The sequence below is a fragment of the Athene cunicularia genome, assembly GCF_003259725.1.
Source record: "Athene cunicularia isolate RWA chromosome 4 unlocalized genomic scaffold, athCun1 chr4_part3, whole genome shotgun sequence".
Taxonomy (NCBI): Eukaryota; Metazoa; Chordata; class Aves; order Strigiformes; family Strigidae; genus Athene; species Athene cunicularia.
Genome location: NW_020799100.1, coordinates 11,879,153 through 11,899,699, shown reverse-complemented (window position 1 = coordinate 11,899,699; position 20,547 = coordinate 11,879,153). Strand labels below are relative to the sequence as shown.

Genomic DNA, 20,547 nt, shown 5'->3' with positions numbered 1-20,547 from the left:
CTACCTGGGCTGTGTCTCCCTGTGCTTTTATTTATCCCTTCCCCTTTTGCACTGGAAAGGTCCTTTATGGAGTAACCTGAAACAGGCTGGGCCAAGATGGATGCAGCTCTGGCCCAGTGCCCCAGGGACCTGAAGTTCTCTGAGAGCCAGTTCATGGAGCCTGTATCTGGGTGTAGGAAATTCATTATATTCTGGCTAATGGCTGGAGCTGTCTGGGTTTGCCACGTCCGTCAACCTGGGCCCCAGCACAGGGACACAGCAACATGCACGCTCCCAGCCCAGCACTGTCTGACTTGAAGGAGGTTTTCTTCATTGCTATGGGGTGGCAGTCCCTGCTGCCAGCTTTTGTCTGTGGCACAGCCCCTCCCTGGTCCCTGAGCAAGCCCAGTGGATCCCCCAGAGGTGCAATCTGCCTGCCCAGACATTCCTGCCCTGCCATCAGTCCTTCTCCCCATCTTCTTCCTCCGTGTGGTCTGGGCTCAGTGGGGAAAACAAATGGAGAAATCTCAAGTCTGCACCCCAGGTTTGATCCACAGCAACCCAAACTGCTCCCTGTTCATTGCCTGCAGCTGCACTCTTAACAGGCAAGAACTGCTGCATAAAAACCCTGCCCTGGGTTTTCTGTCCCTGTCCGAGCCATACCAGAGGAGCACTCATCCCCAGCTCATCCACAGCCCTGCCTGGGCTGTGCTGCTGGTGGGAAGTGGTCCCCTGCACCTCAAATCCGGCTGGGGAGAGGACTGTTCCTCCCCCAGTGAGGAGGGACACCCTGAATCCAACCTAGGAACGAGGCATGTCCCAATGCTGCCAGCAGACTGTGGGAAAAGAGCCTGCTGCTACCCACAGCATCCCTGCCAGAGTGGCTTGGTGGGGATTCAGGAGGGCCATGGGCACTCAGCCAGCTGGAGCTCAGGCAAGGAAAGCAGGGCTTGAAGTAAGGAGGTCGAGGGAGGTGGTGATGAGGGGGGAAGCCCCCTCTCCCAGTCAGGGTGCAGCACCCAGCACCCTCCTGTGGCTTTACAGCCCAGATGATTCCTGGCTGCACCAGGGGAGACCTCAAGCCCCATCCCAGCCTTGCAGTGCTCAGCAGCCAGAAAAAAGCAGGTCCAACACAGAGCAAGAATCCAGCTTCTACCCAAAACAGCGTTCCCCTTTCACCAATGCAAACCAGCACCCAGCTGGGAAGCCAAGGGGAGAGGCAGCTGTGGAAATGGCAGCAAAGCCCCAAACTCACACCTGAACGGTGAAACGGACAGGAACCAACCCATGAGAGGGATTGGGAATAGGATGTAATCATCTTCTGCTTGAGAAAGCAAAATGGGGATACACACCGAAGTATCCAGGTGAAATATATTTATTAGAGCAGCCATAACAAAACGAAGAAAAAAGTACCATAAGGTATTTTTTTCCTTTGCTTTCTTTTATGGATGAACATGTTTTAGAGCTGACATCCTGTCCAAGAGGGACAAAAAAAAAAAGGACCTTGGTAGAACTTACTCCAGCTTCACTTAAAGTGTTACAACCTGCAAAGGAAACTGCTGAAGGCCATGGCATGAATGCAAGGCTGGTTAAGGGTCATGTGGAAGGGAAATCAGCTCAGGCCAATCTATTTCAGGAATGTTTTGAAATATATTTAGAAAAAATCCCACCCCAATGGTACAGGATGTCTTTCCTGGTCATCCTTCCCAAAGGCAAGGCATCCTTTCCAAAGTTGGGAGAGTGGGGTCAAATGTGCGCCCAGAGGAGCTGGCAGCAGACGAGGAAGGACAGGAGCAGGCGCAGGACAGACTTTCAAGGACTTGGGCTGACTTCTCTGAGGAAGGTGATGCCTTGTAAAATTGAGGGAGGGCAAGCTAGAGGGGCAGGTATGACCACAGTGCTGCCAGCCGAGAACCACCAGCCTGACTCACTGCACCTTAAAAAGGGACTTATAAAGGCAAGAGGAACCAGCACAGAAAGCAGCACCACATCTGTGTGGTGACACTGAAATCTGCGCGTGGGAAGAGTCCAACAGAACTCTGCTGAAAACAAACTAGGGTCAGCTTGAAGCTTTGGAAGCAAAAGCATGGGCAGGGCAGCTCTGGCAGCAGCACTCTTGGCAGTGCTTTGACAGCATGGTGTGTCTCTTTTAAACTGGAACAAATATTGACTGGGCCAGCAGCTAAAGCTGGGAGTCAATCTGCTCTTCTGCAGTTGTTTACACTTATTAATAGCAGGAATACATTCTGGTTAAGACAACTCAATCAAATTCCTTGAAAATTCCAATCAAATTCCTCCAGAGCATCAGCTTTTTCCCTTGATTGAGATTTACATGTCATTTTGGGTTGGTGGGGTTTTTCTGTTGACTAATTAACATACTAAAAAAGAAGGCATGTGGTGTGACAGTATTAGTGAGGATGGCTAACCTTCAGCTTGGAGTCTGATACGATTTTAGGCTTATGGAAGAGCTGCCCCTGCTTGGGTGATGACCACCATTAGCAAGAGCAATGGCTCTTATTTTCTTTTAGCCTGGGTTTTATGAATAGAGGGCAGGGCAAGTGGGGTGGAGAGAGTATTATTTGTCACCTGGAGCTATTGCTTGGAGACTCACGTGGCAACATTTTGGCCAAAAACATTGCCTCACTAGTGCTAGGCTAGAGGCAGAGCTTATGGATGCCTTGCTTTGGCTGACAGCTGCTTCACAGCTGCTGGGAGCTCTTCCCCAGTTACCCCTGGTGTGTGAGCGCAGCTTCCTGGCTGGCAAAGGGACCACCACTTACTCATCTTCCTGTCTTGGTCCTTGGATTTCTTCCATCACCTGCCAAAACCACAGGGATTGTGTTCTTTGGTGGCACGAAAGGGACTGGGAGCTCTTCAGCCACACTGTGACACATCCCACAGCAAGCCGTGCTGCTGGGGGGGACACAGGTGGTCCCAGCCCTGGGATGAGCACCCCCCTGGCAAACAGTGCTGCTGCACTCCTCTTAAACACCCCAATCTCTCACATCACACCGAGAGACTAGTCTGGGGGCAGGCAATAAATCTGCACCATCTGAAATGCAGGAGTGCAGCATCAGCCCCCATGCTGACATCAAGCCTAAGGCTTAGCTGTGGGAGGGCTCCCCTGATCCTCAACTCCTTCTGGCACCTCTGAAATAAGGAGGCAGGAGAGGAAGGTGGTGCTGGTGTGGGAGGAAGGGAGGTTTCTCTGAGGCAAAGTGGGGCGGAAGAGGGAGAGAGTGAATACAGGAGGTGTGTGTGTTTAAGGTTGATGTTGTGGGTAAACGACCTGTGGTTTTCCTCTGTGTCTTATTTGTAGCTGTTCTGGGTTAGGTGTGGTAGAAGAGCATGTTTTTTAACAAATCAAACTGCAGCATCCCTGAGAACTACTCAGGACACTGAGATGCTTCTCTGGGCAGCTGAGCACATCCCTGTAGTGCTGGCAGAAACAGGTGAAACAGCAGTGCTCGGGGCATCGTCCACCACACCCCCAAACCCAGGAAAGCTCCCCACGACATGGCACTGACCCCAGGAATCCTGTGCGACCAAGCTGAACTACAGCACCAGCCACTGGCAGGCTCGCTGTGTCCCCCCCAGGGCGAGGACAAAGCCCATAGCATTCTGCAGGAGGGCAGGCAGATGCTTTCTTGTTATTATGAATTAAATATTCATTATGAATTAAATAATCATCATTAAATAACATGGATTTGCAACTACAGGGAACCAGCTAATGGCAGTGAGTTACCGAGGTGGCCATGACTTGTATGTTCTGGGTGGCGTGCTGGTTTTTCATCTCCTTCCGCTTATTCCTGTAACCTGGAAATAAAGGAAAGATCAAGTAACTCTTGGGTTTCCAACAACACCCTGGAAATTCGGGCTGCACCCTGCATTTCACAGGACAGGTGGAGAAAAGCTGGCTAAAGAGAGCAATGAAGATGGGAGCCTTTCACTGGGCAGAGCCTCTCTGTTTCCAAACCCAGGAAAGCCCCATTTTGGGACATCAAAGCAAGAAGGCAGCGTGGAGCGTGGACTTCTGCCTACAACACCTTGCTGCAAGCCCCCACAGCTCTAACCTGCCTCCCTTTGGCTGTATGGACTCGGTGCAATATTTCATGTATTTCAGACTTGGAAATGCTCTGTGCACTCTGGGAAAGCATGAGAGTCCCCTTTAAATCCTCTCCTGGAGGGCATCCTCTCCTCAATATGCTACTGACCCTACCTTTTTTACCAGTTTCCTGAGATGCTACATGTGATGCCAAAGACTGAGCCAGCATTTCTGGGTAGCCTGCTGGGATGGCCACCTGGCTCTAGAGACCAGGCCACCACAGAGCCTGTGCAGTGGGAGGCCAGATACAATAGCTAATCATGGCAATGAGGGGATTCACATGATAAGACCACAGAAACAAGGAACTTTAAAAGGAAGGAGAAGCTGGAAAAACCATCGTAGACATGTAGAAATCACATCCCTGATCTCTTCCCTCCTATCCCAGAGCTGGCAGGATGGAAAATGGAATTACCTGCCCTCACTCTGCAAGCCCCACTTCATGGGGATGACTGGTCAGCTGCTCTCCTGGGTTGTAAAATGTTCCCAGACCTACTTCTGCCTGTTTATCAGATAGGTTTTTCTCCCAAAGTTTGCCACAGCTGAGGGTTTTTTTTTGGCCAGGTGTCCTGGTTCAGCTAGGATAGGGTTAAGTTTCCCCAGCAGAGAGGGGGACGGAATCTCCAGCTGGGTTATTCCTGGGCAGGAGCGTGGGAACTTTTCCCTTTGTGGCTTTGGTCGCGGGAAGCACGCGAGCGAGCTGTCCATAACTATTGCGGTATTTCTCTGTATATCTTTTGTCTTGTTTACTGTTATTACTGTTTATTGTTGTTATCATTGCTACTGTTGTTGTTCAGATTGTTTATCACACTGTTGTATTAAATTTCATCTTATTTTAACCCGGGGTTTGTGCCTCACTTCCAGCCTGACTGGCTGAGGGTGGGGGAGGAGCAACGACAACATGGTCTCCAGTCCTGGCAGGGCTTAAACCAACACACCAGGGTATGGCTATCGCTAGGGAAGACCATGGTAGGACATTCTGGAGGAGTCACTCACTTTCCTTGAGCATCTGTGGACAAAGCAGAGTGGCTGGCGAGGACTGCAGGCAGGGACCAGTACCTAACTGTGGCTTTCTTAAAAGCTCAGACACCAGAGTTGGGTCCTCAGCTGATTTGGACAGTCCTGCTCTTTAAAAGTCTGGCTTTTGTCTAACTGAAAGCATCTTTCCTCATACCCGCTGCCAGAGGATGGTGTGAGGGCTGAACTCGGAGGCTCTAAGTGGCTGAGCAGCTCATTACGGTTCTGGGAAGGAAACTGCAGGGCTACTTACACCACAGGAGGAGGAGCGGCAGCGTTATAAAGGCTGCTACAGCAGCGAAGACACATGTGCTGATTAGATCAACACCCTCTGAGCAGCCTCGCTCTGCAGAAGAGAAAAGGAGAAGTTGTCAGTAGTTGCTCCTCTGGCCAACACCCCCCTGTGAACATTTAGGTGCCATAAATCTAATCCAGGGAATTCCTAAACCATGGAGATGGGCGATGCCTGTGTTTCAAATCATGGAGCCAGCAGGGTGAACCTTAAAATGCTACTTAAGAGCTACAATCTCCCTGCTCAGTGCAAAGCTGCCACAACTACATCAACTACAACACAGATGCTTCTAGGACAGCCATGCAAAGGCACCTAAGGACTCTCTCTGACCTGCGTGAAGCCAATCCCCCCCCCCAGATACCCTACTGCTCCCCAGAAGAAAGGCAAGCAAGGGCATCAGTGGTGCAAACCCAGGACATCCCTTACCATGGAGCTGCTGGATATTGCAGAGCAAGATGATGGTGAACAAAAAATTCACGATCAGCGTTGTGGGGGCTGTAGAGTTCCATATGACACCGCACCCTGGGAGAGGGAAAAATTGCTTCAAGATGAGAGGAAAGTGCGTAAGGAGCTCAGGCTGTCAAGTGGAGTAGCTGGGCTTTGGTGGGAGAGCAAGCAAGGCATGGGCAATGCCTCCAGATGTGCACCACAGCAGCATGCTGAGCTTCTGCTCCCTCCTGAGAGTGAAAACCTAAGGAGTTTACTCCTGGGCTTTTATCAGGCCTTTTCCACCAGAGGTTTAGAACATAAACAGCAACTTACTTACACATTTTGATTTTGAAGCAGCTGAGAGCTACTGGTCTCCACGCTACTGCTGCTGCTCTCCAAGCAGTTTGTATTACTGAAGTAAAGAAGAAGAGCCCAAGGAAGATGAAGTCAACAGAAACACCTATGGGAGCAGAAGTAAACCAGAAGGTGAAATGGAAACTGGTGGAAGCAGTGGACTGAGAACAAGGCAAGGGAAAGATGGCTTGTGGTGACTCTGCACCCAAGTGCTGCATCTGGGAGTGCAAGAGGGCAGGAGCAGGGCTGCAGGCTGCAGGCAAGAAGGGTCCCCAGGGCCTGGGGATGGGGCTGGAAGTGGGACTGGCTCGGTGCTGCTGGCCAGAGGACCATATCTTACAGCTGAGGGTAGTTTTTATTCTGGAAGGTGGCAGCAAGCAATATTTATTATAAACGTACACACAGGCAGCACCCTTCTTTCAACAGAGAATGGGAGAAAACCTGCATGTTTCAGAGGGCTGTTTCCTTGGGCTTGTTTGCCTTAATGTCTGCTTGCAGCTCAGCACGTAGCAAATGAGCACTCATGGCATGACAAATAGGTAGCCTCAGCCTGGGACATATAAGAACTGGTTACAAAGCAGTTTTAGAACAGCTGAACTTTGAGTTTGCTGCCCATGGTTCCTTAAGGTCTCATCAAGTGGTTTCTGAAGCACTTTTTAATTTTTGAGAAGTCCTGGAGAAGGGTAGCAGTACTTGCAGAGTGCACAGGGACAAATTTAGCCCTTTGGTTTCAAAACAGCAGATAAAGAGGAACTTGCAGGCTACAGAGCAGTGAACATCTAAGTTCAGTTTCTCTAAATAAAGTCCTGCTACAAATATGCTACTGTAAAGACCTGGAGGAAGAAGAAAGATGTGATACTGAAACAATCAAGAACAAATGAGGTTAAATGAATCCTACCTTTTTCCCACATCCAGATGATGGATGTGGCAAGCAGGAGGAGAGAGGAGATACACAGCAATACATAGGTGAACAGAATCATATGTTTCCATTCCTCCTTTCCTGAAAAAAACGGCAAATGTACTCAGTACCACATAAAAAGGATAGGTGCAGCCTCCAAATGGAAGATAACAACAAGAACAGGTTTTCTTTGTAAAGATTGAACCCCTGAGGTTTAGAAACCCTGAAGAGAAAACCTGATGAACTTTCAAGGGCTTTTTTTGACTTCAGGAGGAACCAGGAGAAAGCAGCCAGATTTGGGGTGGTTCCACGCTGAATCAGACACCAATTCCACCTAATGAGAGACTTTACACTTCTGCCTGAGATTTTGTCTCCAGTAATGACCTGACTAGTGCTGGATTTCCTCTGGAGACCCATGTCATGGGGGAAAGCCCACATGGCACAAGCTCTTGCCACAAGCACCAGGCATGGAGCGCTCCTCAGGGGAGACCTAGCTAAGTCCTAATGCCACATGTCCCTAGTTATAATGCTGAGAGACAAATACATGTGGGAGAACTTTCCTGACAGCTGTAGGGCTTCACCTCTGCTCTCTAGATGGTCTCTGTTATTCCGGGAATTATTTGTGGTGGGTAGAATGCACTAGCAGATTACAGACTGTGTGGGAGGATTTGCTGTTGGTTAAGTCTTTGGGTTTGTTTTCTGTTAATATATATATTGCTACTGAAGCACCCGCATTAACCTGTACACTCCTTGGGTATGGATCCATTGTCATGACCCAAACACCAGTGTGCTTGGTCACCAAAACCTATGAAACATGATCTTTGGCCACCTCCAGGCAGGAAGGCTCTTCCCACGCAGCCTGCATGTCCTGCACTTTTATTTCTTCCCAGGGATGCCTGAGGAATGAGAGCAATTACTCAGATGCTCGGTACTGTGATATTTTTGGCTCCAACTCTCACAAAGCCAGTTGGAATTAGCTACTTCTAGGGACTTTTATTTTCTGTGCAAGCTACAGAGGCATGAGAAATGTGCAAGCTGAGCACATTTCCTCCCACTACTGAAGTGAATTAGAACAAGATGGGAGAAGGAGCTTGGCTGAGGCTTTCTGACATCTGCCCTGTCCACGACAGGGAGAAAAGAGTTTAGTTTGGGGGACTGGGGTGCAGTCCTGGCACTCACCGAACCTGTGATCCCTCAGCTGACAGAACAGGATCATGAAGCTGGTGGCGGAGACGGCGACAAACATCAGTGCGACACCGGCCAGCCTCTGCGCGTGGTATAGAGGAGGTGTGAGACCTGCAAGACAGGGCAGGAGGGAAACCCCGTGCTGGGGACAACCCCAAAACACAGAGAATCCCAGGAAAACACAACATGCTGGAAAACCCGAGGGATGAGTCCTGGGTCTTCCTTGCTCAGGAAAGCCCCACGACAGACCGTTGCACCCTGCAGGGCAGACCTGTGACATGATGACAAACTGCCAGATCCCCCACAGGCAGGGCAGGCTAACCTGTCACTGTCAGGTTCAGAGCTGCCTCCTTCCAGCTTATCACATTGCTGACGTTGCAGGAGTAGGATCCGCAGTCCGACTTATCTCCGTTCCTTATCCGCAGCATGGTGATGTTTTCAGGGAGCAGGTAGCACTTTTCAGGGGAAAGGGGAAGTCTCTCCTTCTTCCAGGAAATGGAAGCCACCGTTCCCTCTGGCACCACGCAGACCAGCTCAATGAGCGAACCTGCCAGGTTTGAACTGCACTGGAGCTCAGGCTGGGGCACAGGCTCTGAAAAGCAGAGAGCAGTGTGATAGCACTCCCGCGAGCATGAGTACTGCCTTGCTTTGGACCTGAAAACTGGCTGGCATGCCAGAATACCGAGCCCCTTGGGGAGTGAGCAGCTCCTTCCCCTCTGACTTACATGCCAGGTTGGTTTGGAGAGAAAGAAGATACTGCAGGAGGAGGGCAACATCCACCAAGTTCAAAGCAGAAAGCATATGGCCCCATCTGTGCCACCATGCCATCCCTAGGATGGACACCACCAACTCTTGGAGATCAGGCATGGCACCCTGGGCCCAGAGATACTGACCCAAAAGGGCTGCAAGTTGGAATTACACTGGGAAGTGATGACAGGGGCTTTCCAGACACTGTCTGCCATGGGATGTCCCAAGAGGAGAGGCCTTTTCCCACACTGTAGTGGTGAGAGGAGGTATGGGAGGAGTCAAAGAAGTCATGAAGTTCAGCCAAAGAGCAGGAATGTGGGACTCTGCTGCTGCCTACATTTAAATCGGTCCAACTCCATATGGGCCAAAGCACAGAGAAACAAGCCTCACATGTTGGAGACCCCTGCCACATGCAAAAGGAGGGATGACTCCATCCGTAGGTACCTGCACCTGCCAGGGTTGCTCTTAACTACGTCTGGGTTTCTACTTGACAGCAACCACATGTTCCTGAGGTCCTTCATTCCTGGATGTCCTACATACAGTATGCTCATGTAGTGATGCTGAGCTCTAGGAAAGGGCAGTTCAAAACCTGTTTATTTTTCAGGGAAGTTCAGAGTCAGAGAAAGGCAATGTCAGTGCGAAGGAAGAGAGCCTGCAAGCCTGAAGCTATGCAAGGTGAATTCCTGCAGGGAGCCACAGATCAGCCACATCTGCCCAGCAGACCCACCCTCCTGTGGAAAGCATCCATAAACCCAGCTGATCTCAGGATCTGATCCTGAAGGGGTTAGTAAGGCTGGTGAGGCAGCAGCTTATCCTGGAATTGCTACGAATGAGCCTCTGGTCCCAGCTCTAATGGATCAGCCACAACCTGCAGCTCCCGAGTTCCTCAAATCATTACCACGGCGTTTGTTTTGGTCATCAAATGTGAGCAGAAATCCCTTCTCTTGAGGGAATTTTATGCCATACACTTCCTGTGAGTGGCTGTTCATGACAAAACAACAAGACAAAAGTTAAGGCAGAAGGCATCCTATTATATCCTATCACTTCAGGATGAAGGCACTGTGCAGCCTGATGACCCAACCAGGAACTCAACCCACAGCCAGACTCAGTTCCAAAAAACCCTCTGGCATTTCCCAGCAAATCTTTTAGGGTTTCCAGTCTGTGTCTTTCAAGGTAGTGATGAAACCACAATTCCTCTACCTTGAGACTTGCTGCTCCATCTGGATGCACATAAGCCCAATGGGATTCATCCCAGGGTACAGAAAGAGCTGGCTGATGTTATTGTGGGACCTCTCTCCATTATTTTTCAATCGTCTTGGGAATCTGGAGAGATCCCAGTCAACTGGAAGGGTAAGAAGGAAGACCCTGGTGATTACAGGCCTATCAGTCTCACTTCAGTGCCTGGTAAAATTATGGAGAAGGTTATCGTGGGAGTTACTTAAAAACACTTGAGAGACAATGTAGTCATTGGTCACAGCTGGCACAAGTTCACAAGGGGAAAGTTCTGCTTAACTAACTTAATTTCCTTTTATGACAAGGTCACCTGTTTAGTTGACCAAGGGAAGTCAGCAAATGTGTTGGGTTTTTAATTTACTTTAGCAAAGCTTTTGACACTATGTCTCACAGCATCCTTCTGTGATGCATTTCAAGCACCCAGCTAGACAATTCCATAATACATTGGGCGAGCAATTGGCTGACAGGTTGGGCTGAAAGAGTTATAGTGAATGGGGTGACAACAGGCTGGTGGCCACTCACCCGTGGGGTTCCCAGGGCTCAATTTTAGGGCCAATGCTCTTGAATGTTTTTATAAATGATTTGGATGCAGGAGTTGAATGTACAGTAAGTAATTTTGCTGATGATACTAAACTAGGAGGAGCTGTAGACTCCCTCAAGGGTGGAGAGGCCTTACAGAGAGATCTGGATTGACTACAGAGCTGAGCAACCACCAACCGTATGAAATTCAACAAGAGCAAGTTCCATACTCTCCAACATGGCACAGGGTAATCCTGGTTATATGTACAAACTGGTGGACAAGAGGTTGGAGAGCAGCCCCGCAGAAAGAGATCTGGGGGGTTGGGTTGATGGCAAGTTAAATGAGTCAACAGTGTGCCCTGGCAGCCAAAAGGGTCAACCGTGTCCTGAGGTGCATCACACACAGCATAGCTAGTTGGTCAAGGGAGGGGACTGTCCCACTCTGCATGGCACTGGTGCGGCCTCACCGCCAGTACTGGGTGCAGTTTTGGGCACCTCAGTACAAGAAGGACATCAAACTATTATGACTGTGTCCAGAGGAGGGTAACCAAGATGGTGAAAGGCCTTGAGGAATGGAGGTCACTTATGAGGAATGGATGAGGCCACTTGGCTTGTTCAGCTTGGAGAAGGCTGAGGGGTGACCTTATCACTGAGGGGTGAGCTCATCACAGTCTACAACTTCCTCAAGGCGGGGCAGAGGAGGGGGAGGTGCTGATCTCTCTGGTGACCAGTGATAGGACACAAGGAAATGGAACGGACACAAGGAAATGGAATGAAGCTACATCAGGGGAAGTTCACGTTGGACATGAGGAAAAGGTTCTTCACTGAGAGGTTGGTCAGTCCCTGGAACAGGCTCCCCAGGGAAGTGGTTGTTGCACCAAGCCTGTCAGAGCTCAAGGAGTGTCTGGATGATGCTCTCAGTCATAGGGTTAAGTGTCAGGTAGTCCTGCAAGGAGCAGGGAGCTGGACTTGATGATCCTTATGGGTCCCTTCCAACTCAAGATATTCTACAATTCTATGACTCCATTCTGGTTGCCACCTTGTGGGCCTGTCTGCTGCACTGACAGGCCAATCTTTGAGCAGACCAGCCTCTCAACACATTTGACTTACTTATAACTTCAAGGAGCGTTGTCCTAGCTTTATCTTGCATCAGATCAACTGTTGCTTTATAGATGCCACTGTCTGTCTCTCGCAAACTCTGCAGGAGGATTGACCCATTCTCTGGATAGAAAATAACTCTGCCTTGGTAAGCTGAGTAGATGGTTAGAGCCTGGTGATCTGCATAGTACTGCAGGATGAATTCAGGGGTGGTGTTTCTTATGTATTCCCACTCAGTGAAGTTTACGTTCTTGATATCTGGTGCATGCATCAGTACAGAGGATCCTTCAGCTGCAATTCTTCTTTCTGTGATTTCCACCACTGCGGAGGACCCCTGCAAGACCAGCAACAGGTCTGGAAATAGGGGAGATGCCAGAGCAGAATGAGTTAGTTTTAAAGCAAACGAGCAATTTAATCTGCTTGTACATTCTATTTTTAAGTTTTTCGTTACGTTACCAACTGACTTCCTGAAGCATGTCATGCCACATGACTGATTTGTCAGGATAAAACCCATAACATTTTTGTTAGTGTGTTATATAAATGCTTCTTAGCTGGTTAAGGCAATTCCTTGCCCTTTGAAATAAAAATGATGGGCTTCTGGGGGTTTTCTGCACATCAACACTTGCTAACAGGGACCATAATCAGTGCAGCTTCACCCATGGATCTTGAGCTGCTCCCTCAGCACCTGAAAGGAAGAGCATTGCTTGGAAAACAAGCTCTGCAACACACTTGCTGGGACTATGTAGTCCTGGCTGCCAGTGTCTGAGAGCTGACCTTTCTGAACATTGTTAAAACCTACAGGCATATTCAGCCTCACCATCCTCTCAGGAGGGGTTAAGCCCTGCAGAACTGATGCTCCCACTTAGTTAGACACCCAGCTACCTTATGCATCTGGAAGGTGCTAATTTGTCACATGTTCACGTTTCCTAGCACCTCTGAGTAACGTAACTGCTCTCTGGTGCAGCTGCTGTGTAGAAGAGCTGCTTTTAACATGAAAGGGAATCTATAGAGTCCTTTACAATAAAGACTTTGTCTTGAAAATGTTTTATGGTTTCCCCAGGGGAGAATGAAGCTAATGTGGGGGTCAGTCTTCAAGTAAGACCCAGAATTGTACCTTTGGCTCTACCTCACCCAGGTGTGAGAAACCCATCCTAGCACTGCTGGTGTAAAAGGACTTAGCAAGCAGAAAGTCATGTCTGATATCTCCAGTCTCCAAATCTGCCAGAACCATCATCCTGGAGATGCTTTTAGCATGTTTAAAAGGTTATGCTGGCTGCTGAAGAAGGAACAAGCTACAGGAACAGATACCAAAAGGAAAGCTTATCTAAGCAAAGAGGAAAGATGGTGGAGGGGAGGCTCAGAGGCTCAGGGAAGGGTACCAGAGGGTACACCATGGTGAGAGAGCAGAGAAGAGGCTCACAGGGAACCAATCCTTAGGCATGCGGTGGAGGAGAGCTGCTTGCAAAAGGTGGTGGTGGTGGTACCCAGGTACAGTGATGCTGCAGCACTGGAGGAAGGAGGTTCCTTCCAGGACGGCTCCCCAGAGCGCACACCTTCACCAGCACTGCCACAGTCCACAGCAGGGATGCAAGGAGAGCACAGAAATGCTGCAAGCATGTGCTCTCCAAGGAGGTGCACAGCCGATGCAAGCTCCCCACGAGTCCCTTTTCATACTCACAGCCTGTGACGGCCGCCTGCAGCCAGACTGACATGGTAAAGCCCTTCAGGCTCTTTCAAAGCAGCACAAGGGATGAGCTCCTTCTGCAGCAACGTGCTCTTGGGATGGCTACTCTAGGCATGATGGATGAGCCTGTGAAGGACACCATGAAAAACACCATCAACATGTGCCACGCAGGGGTTGGGAAAGGTGAAGGGTGCTCAGAGCAGCCACGGGGGAGCCCCCAACCTTCTCCATGTGGCCCCACAGCACTGGCATCTCTGCAGGTGGCACAGGCTTGAAGCAGGGGGTTGCTGTACAGCAGCCCAAGCCCACACTGCTTGTAACAGTGCAGCTCAGGGAAACCATCCTGACCACATCTGTGTTCAGCACCAGTTCACCACAGTGATCAAAAAAAGAAAGATCTCCTAGACACAAAGACCACTGATATCCAACAGCATCAAGACCAACGTAGATGCAGCAGTTATTGGGGAGGACAAGAGTGCCTGGATGCTTTCTGCAACCCATCCTGTGTGCTGCAGCTTCACAGTGCTAGCAGCTACAGCCCTGCCTTGTCCCTTTAGTATTTATTTCTGCATCTGCTGACCATGAAATTGCCACATTCAGAGTTTCTCAGGGTAGCGGGAGCCACATGGTCACACCCTAGCACCTACACAATTACTTTCTTTTCTCAGTTTTAACTCATTTCATCTCTTCCTTGAGCTCTTGTGCTGTGTCATGAATATGGGCTCTGCATCTGCCTTATGCACCACCTTTAAAATTTTGAAAACCTCCATCCCATCCCCTCCTCTGCAATCTGAAGGCTCCCAGACTTTTCAGTCTCTCCTTGCAAGCTCTTGGTCATTTTGGCTGCTGTTCTCTGGGTCTTCTCCAACTTTTTTTAGAGACCTTTTGCCTTCATTTCTTCACTGCAGAGACTGCAACACACACTGCACCAATCAGTGGGCATGAGAGAGCTGGAGAACAACCTGCCTGCCTCTAACACACTTTGTGATGGGGCATTATTTGAACAGGACTAGTGCTCAGAGCAGGTTTGCAGAGCCAGACTGAAACATTTGGTGTTTGGACACCAATTCACTGTTGGGTTTTGCAAGGCTCAGGAGCAAGAATGAGGGCAGAGGACGGTGGGAAAGTGGACAGTGGGACCACTTTTTGGGAAAGGATTTTCACTGCCCTGTGATCGGTCTCAGCTGGGACCAGAAGAGGTCAGGATGGGCTGGTTTAGAGACTTGGTTTATTTTATAAACAGCCTGAGGTTGATAGTGGCTAAGGAACTGACTTCTGAATCAGAGGTGAGGAGGCGTGTTTAAGGCTGAGCTCCCTTCAGAGAGACATTACCTGCTGGCAGCATCCAGCTTTCCTCCGGAGACACCAGTAAACAGCAGAGCAGCATCTGAAAGGGAAGTTATTTCCACCGTGGAGCTGCCCACGTGCACAGCATACTCTCCTGGACCCAGCCAAGCAGCCTCCCAGCCCAGCCCACTGTCCCCACAAAGGTGAAGAGAAAAAAACCAAACAAACAACCCCAAAACCTAAGGAAGGAGAAGACAGCGAGGGTATGTCATGTTCACCCCTGCAAGAGAGACCTCCAGACCAGGATGTCCCCACCTCCAGAGGAGCCAACTGCATGTCCCTGATCTCTGCTTTGCTAAAGGAATTCAGAAAATAAGGTTCTGGGGAAAATCACCTGAGTTAAGGGTGATTTAGCTTCTGTGCAGCTGAAAACTTACATTATCTGGGACAGAGTGGTTGCTGCAGGTTGCAAAGCATGTTAACATGTAGAAAGCTGGTTATCTGGATGTCTTCATGTCTTGCATGAACTCCTTGCTGTGCTCTTCCTAGGTTAGTGGGTATGTGGAGACCATGAAAAATCCTGTAACTTCTGTTGTAGTGTGCTGGGTTTTTGTTAGTGGAGGAGGGGGGCTACGGATACGAGGAAATAATCACCTACTTTGTAACTTATTTACTTATAGCAACTTATAATGATTTCTGAATATTGCTTAACAATCCTGCTTGCCCTGACCGTTCTGTGGAAGCTTACCAAGGGCTACTGCTACTGTGTTCATCAAAACAAAGCAGTTTTCTGTGGAAACTTGCCAAGAATTACTGTGTTCAGCAAAAATGTTTCTTGTCCTTGGAAAGCAGGTGTGCTCTAACTAGTTTAGTCATTGTAATGACTAGGTAGCCATGTACGGAAGGTAGAAATGGATACACTGGTACTTTTAGGTAAGACAGAATGAGTAAACAGGCTGAAACCACTCTTGTTCAAGAAATTGGCTAAGAGAATCTGTGCATGCTCCGGGGAAAAGTACAAGGTGAGAAAGACTGTGAGCCTTCCTCCCAAAGACCCCTGAAGACGACCCCCAGGAAGCAAGGTGCAGGTACAACGATAACATAAACTGCTGACACCAGCCTCTTGAACTAACCCAGCCTTACTTATGCATATGGATATTTGTATTGTGTAATCCAATGAATATGTGTATCCACACTCTACATTTTTGGTAAAATCTGCTGGGGGTGTGCAAGCTTTGTGGAGAAATCCCCTTGCACCCCAGCGTCAGAGTAAACATACCTGCTGTATAACTCTCCGAGTTGTAGAGTCTCTGCAAATCAGAGTGAACACTGAGGTCAGTGGAAAGGAGGAGGAGGAAGCAGGGAGGTGCACTGGAGTAGAGAATCCCCCTGTATCCCGTGGTGAGATGGCAGGGCCACCCCACTGCCACCCATGAAGGCCACTGGAGGAGCAGAGATTCACCTCCAGCCTGTGGAGGACCTCCGGGACTCTGTGGGAAGAAGAAGCCCTTGCTGTTGTTGTTCGTTGCTGGGAGGACTGCAACACATGGAGGTGACCCAGGCCGGAGCATCTCCGGGGGAGGACTCACGGCGGAGAGTTTGTGGAGGACTGTCTCCTGTGAGAGGGATACCATGTGGAGCAGGGGGATGAACGCAGAAGTGCTTCCCCTCACCTTGGAGGAAGAAGCGTTGGACTGACTGCAGCCCCCATCCCCTGCCCCTGTGCTGCTGGGGGAGGAGATAGAAATATCCCCAGCAAAACTGAGCACGGGGAAGTAGGGGGAGGTGTTTTTAAGATATGGTAACACTTCTCACTGTCCCATTCTCTCTGTTAAGTGTTGTTATTTTAGTGTTTTGAATTAAAGTGATGTTCTTCTTCTTCCCCTAATGAGCCTGTCTTTTGCTTGCCTGTGACCATTAATGGGTGAGCAACCCCTCCCTATCCTTATCTCTGAGCCTTTTGATATTTTTTTTCCTTCCCAGGCTGGGAGGGAAGGGGTGAGTGAAGGGCTGCATGGTGCTCAAACCACAACATGTAGGATTTCCTCACAACTGGTATTTTATTTGCTAGTTAACCAACAGGGCTAATTAGAACTGGAAAAGAAGCGGGAGATTATGTCTTCTTTCCCTTTGCAAAATGCCTGAGATCCTGGAGGAGGGTTTGAGATAGGAGGGTTGTAGTGCTAAAATTAGCCTCTTTTTTGGCTAATTTTTTGTTTTTGCTGGTATCCTCCTGCTCTCTGAGGTTTGAGCAAGAATTGTTTTTAGCTTTTTTACAGGAAAATGAGAACCATGTTTTGCTTGATGGCTTACAGGGATGTTTTAAGCTGTAAGAACAAGAGCTATGGAAAATGCATTTATGTTCTTTAGAGACAGAGGATTTTCTTTATCCAGGCAAATCCAAACACGTGTAAAAATGACCTTCTTCCCACCCAGTGCAGCTGGGTACAACAGCCTCTCCCCGTGCCTACAGAGAGTGGATAAGGCCTACAGGAGATGGAGAATAAGCTGTATGCAGAAGAATGGCATGTATTGCACCTCCTGCTCAAAGTCCTACTGCTCTTTTGAAAAATTAATCTGTCTTTCTCCTCCCTTCTTCCCTCCACCAACCGACCAGGACTCCTCAGATACATGGCTGGGGAAATGGATAAGAGACTTTGGGTAAAGAGATGCCTGTGCAAGGCAGAGGGTGGGTTTGATCTGCCTGCAATTATGCAGGCTGTTTTATCTCGTGAAGAGAATAACCTCCTGTCTCACACAAGGAATTAGCACAGTCAAGTATTTGCAGTCTGAGCAGCAGTTGTAAATGTGAACCAACACTTCTGGTAAGGGGCAGATATTTTCAGAAGTTTTCACAGAATCTTACATGAATAGGGAGAGGAATCAGACTCATGAAGATGCATGTACGTTAGGCTATCGTATTTTCACCTTGACCTCTAGCATCATTGTTATGCTGTGTTATCTTTCATTTTTACAGAATCCACATGGAAAAGCTGAAACAGAAGCACACTGCAGCCTGCTGGATTTTTGCAAAAAGGTCTTTTTAAGGAATATCTTAGGATCTTCATGACAAAGCATGCATGTGGTACTTGTGAAAAACATCCAAGGCACTTTAGCCTCTCATTCAGACTTAAGAGGAATGGGATGTGCGGCAGATGTTTTTCAGCTGAAAAGAGCGAGCTCATTATGTGAACTAGAGCTATGTATGATACCACTAAGGCACAACATATCCAAACAAAAACTGTCTGTGTTGGGGAAGGGAAGCTCCCCAGCACGACAAAGCTCTTCCAGGCTTTGGGATCTGCTGCTATTTATCAGCCTTCTGCAGGCAAGGCAGTGAGTGAGGCCTCCCTGCTGCTGGAGAGGGGCAAGAGGCTCCCTTAGGGATAGAGGGGCCAAAGAACCGCTTTGCCGGTACTGCAACCACCTCCTCCTTCCTCTGGTGGTTTGCATGTAGCATAGATGTTGGCAGCTGCCAACATCTGCGGTGAGCCAAAGGGGCTGGTGGTGTGCTGGCAAATAGAGCTGCAGCTGCATGCAGGGTGACGCTGTCAGCACAGGAACAGGTGCTGTGTTTTGCCGTTAGCTCCAGCATTATCATTTTGCCAGCACCCGTGCAGCCACGCTAGGAGAGTAAAGGTGATGGGTAAAAAGGAAAGTCTTTACCAACCCCTGGCAAAAGGACAGTGGGGGAGGTCTCGGGTTAAGCGTTCTGTAAGCGTGGGCTGTGGGGCTGGCTGGCTCTGCTCAACCACCACGTTAACCTGGGGGCATGTCTGCTGAACAAGCATGGCATAACACATGAGCTTACATTAGGAGTGGTTACAAGCATGTATTTCCCCTGGCCTAGGTTAACAGATAACAGAAGCCTTTGTAATGACTCTTTGGTCTTTCCTGACATAATAAAAACAAAAGATGCAAATGATCCTATTATAAGTCATCCCACAGCTTTGCAAGATTAAATGTCACATTAGCAAATATGAAACCCAACGTCTAGCTCTGCTCTCAGTCTCACATCTGCAGAGGCATGGCAAAAAGAATGGCAATGGGGAACAGCTACAACTGATGATTGGTAGAGAAATTCTGAAATGCCACTCAGCAGTAATGGTTTGCAGGGAAGGGAAAAATACCTTCAGCTAAACCTCCAGGTCCCCTGTATGCAGCAGGATTGTTGTGAAGGTTCTTTATGGCTGATGCAAACTGTGATCTGTTTGTGCTCAGATCAGAAATGAGAGTAACCAAAAAAGAAGCAGGTGTAACACTAATCTAGAAAAAAGCACCTTTATGCCTAAGTGCAGTTGAAAATAAACCAAGAAACCCCTTTCCTCATAAACGAATTATGAGTTACTTCAGAGACTTCTGTAACTTCACCCTGCCCTTGCCTAATGCACTTCACATCCTGCCATCAGGACAGATAAATTAAACTTGACAAAGACTCCTGGGACCGAGTAGCCCAAAACACATGTGCAAAAAAAGGCCACCAAACCCAACTGCAAGTGCCATGATGAGTTTCTCCACATGCGAGGTGGCTTCAGCAAGCCACTGGCCTGCTGCCAGCAGAGTGTCCAGCTCTGCCGGTGCCGGTGCCGTGGGGGACCGGGGCTTAGCAGGCGGCTGGACAAAGCCAGAAGATGCACCATCGTGGTGGCAAGGCTGCAGATGCTGGAGCAGAGCTCTCTGGAAGTGCTCAAATAACCAGGGAAGGGATGGGGGGAGAGGCGGGTTGTTTGGGAGCTCTATAAACAGCACTGTGAGGACTTACTTGCCTGCCTGCAAATATTTATTTAATATTTCTGGGGCTGAGTAGAAGAGGAGAGCTGAACCTGGGGAGCAGCGCCCAGCTGCTGGCAGGGATGAGCGCCTGCCGGGAAGCACGGCATGGGGGGGATCCTCCCGGCCCCTGTTTCATCCCTCTATCCCCATCGCTCGGGTAGCCGTCCCCATCGCTCCAGATCCCTGGCCGCATCGCCCCAGTCACTCTTCCCATCACTCCAGCCCCTGGACCCTCGTCCCGTCCCCATCCCTCCCCGCCATGCCCACCTCCCCGGCCCCACAGAGCAGCCCCAGAGGCTGCAGCCCGGAGCCGGCCCCAGCTCCCGCCATGGAACCTCGGGCTCCCCCCACGACACTCACCGTGGCCCCGGGGCCGCTGCGCCGCTGCCGCTCGGCCCGGGCGAGAGAAAGGCGGAGAGGCTGGGCCGGGGCGGGCCGTGCCTGGGCTGGGGCGGGCTCTCAGCCTCCCGCGCTGGGGAAACCCTCTCCGGGCCCCGCGGGTGTGTAACGAAGGGCTGTGGGGTGCGGTAACGCCGTGGGAAGGCGGCTGAGGGTCCCTCGGACCCGCGCAGCCAAAGCCGCCTCCATCGCTTCCACTTCTGCGAGGACCCGGACCTCCAGCTTTGCCCTCGGCGAGAGACACTGCAGCCCTAGGAAATGCCTCCAGCCCGGCCCTATTCCCTGGCACCTCTGGCTCCTCACTAAGTGCCGCCGCCTACCCACCACCACTGCACTTGGCAAGTCGGTCTTTTGACACCGTCACTCAGAGCATCCTCATAAACAAGCTGTCCAGGTCTGGGCCAGATAAGTGGGCAGTGGGGTGGGTTGAAAACTGTCTGAAGCCAACCCAGTTCCAGGGTCTCTCCAAGGCCAGGCTGGACGGGGCTTGGAGCAACCTCATCTGGTGGAAGTTGTCCCTGCCCATGGCAGGGGGGCTGGAACTAGATGGT

General features: G+C 49.8%; 1 protein-coding gene across 9 annotated transcripts; it reads right to left on the bottom strand.

Annotated features, from left to right (window-relative positions):
• Positions 1–1,316: 1,316 nt before the first annotated feature.
• LOC113480231 lies at positions 1,317–20,025 on the bottom strand. Of its 9 annotated transcripts, none has more exons than XM_026848859.1 (13): positions 19,958–19,972; positions 14,870–14,924; positions 13,760–13,890; positions 13,532–13,663; positions 11,866–12,207; positions 8,579–8,848; positions 8,251–8,367; positions 7,072–7,173; positions 6,157–6,279; positions 5,817–5,912; positions 5,352–5,444; positions 3,725–3,795; positions 1,317–2,797 (listed from the first exon to the last, which is right to left on the bottom strand). In XM_026848859.1, the coding sequence occupies exons 4-13, from the start codon at positions 13,563–13,565 to the stop codon at positions 2,756–2,758; spliced, it is 1,290 nt and encodes a 429-aa protein (XP_026704660.1). In that variant the 5' UTR covers positions 13,566–13,663; positions 13,760–13,890; positions 14,870–14,924; positions 19,958–19,972; the 3' UTR covers positions 1,317–2,755. The 9 variants fall into 9 exon arrangements, with proteins under 9 accessions (XP_026704660.1, XP_026704657.1, XP_026704661.1 ...); XM_026848856.1 differs by lacking the exon at positions 19,958–19,972 and adding an exon at positions 16,104–16,579; XM_026848860.1 differs by lacking the exon at positions 14,870–14,924 and having other exon boundaries at positions 19,958–19,975.
• Positions 20,026–20,547: the final 522 nt, after the last annotated feature.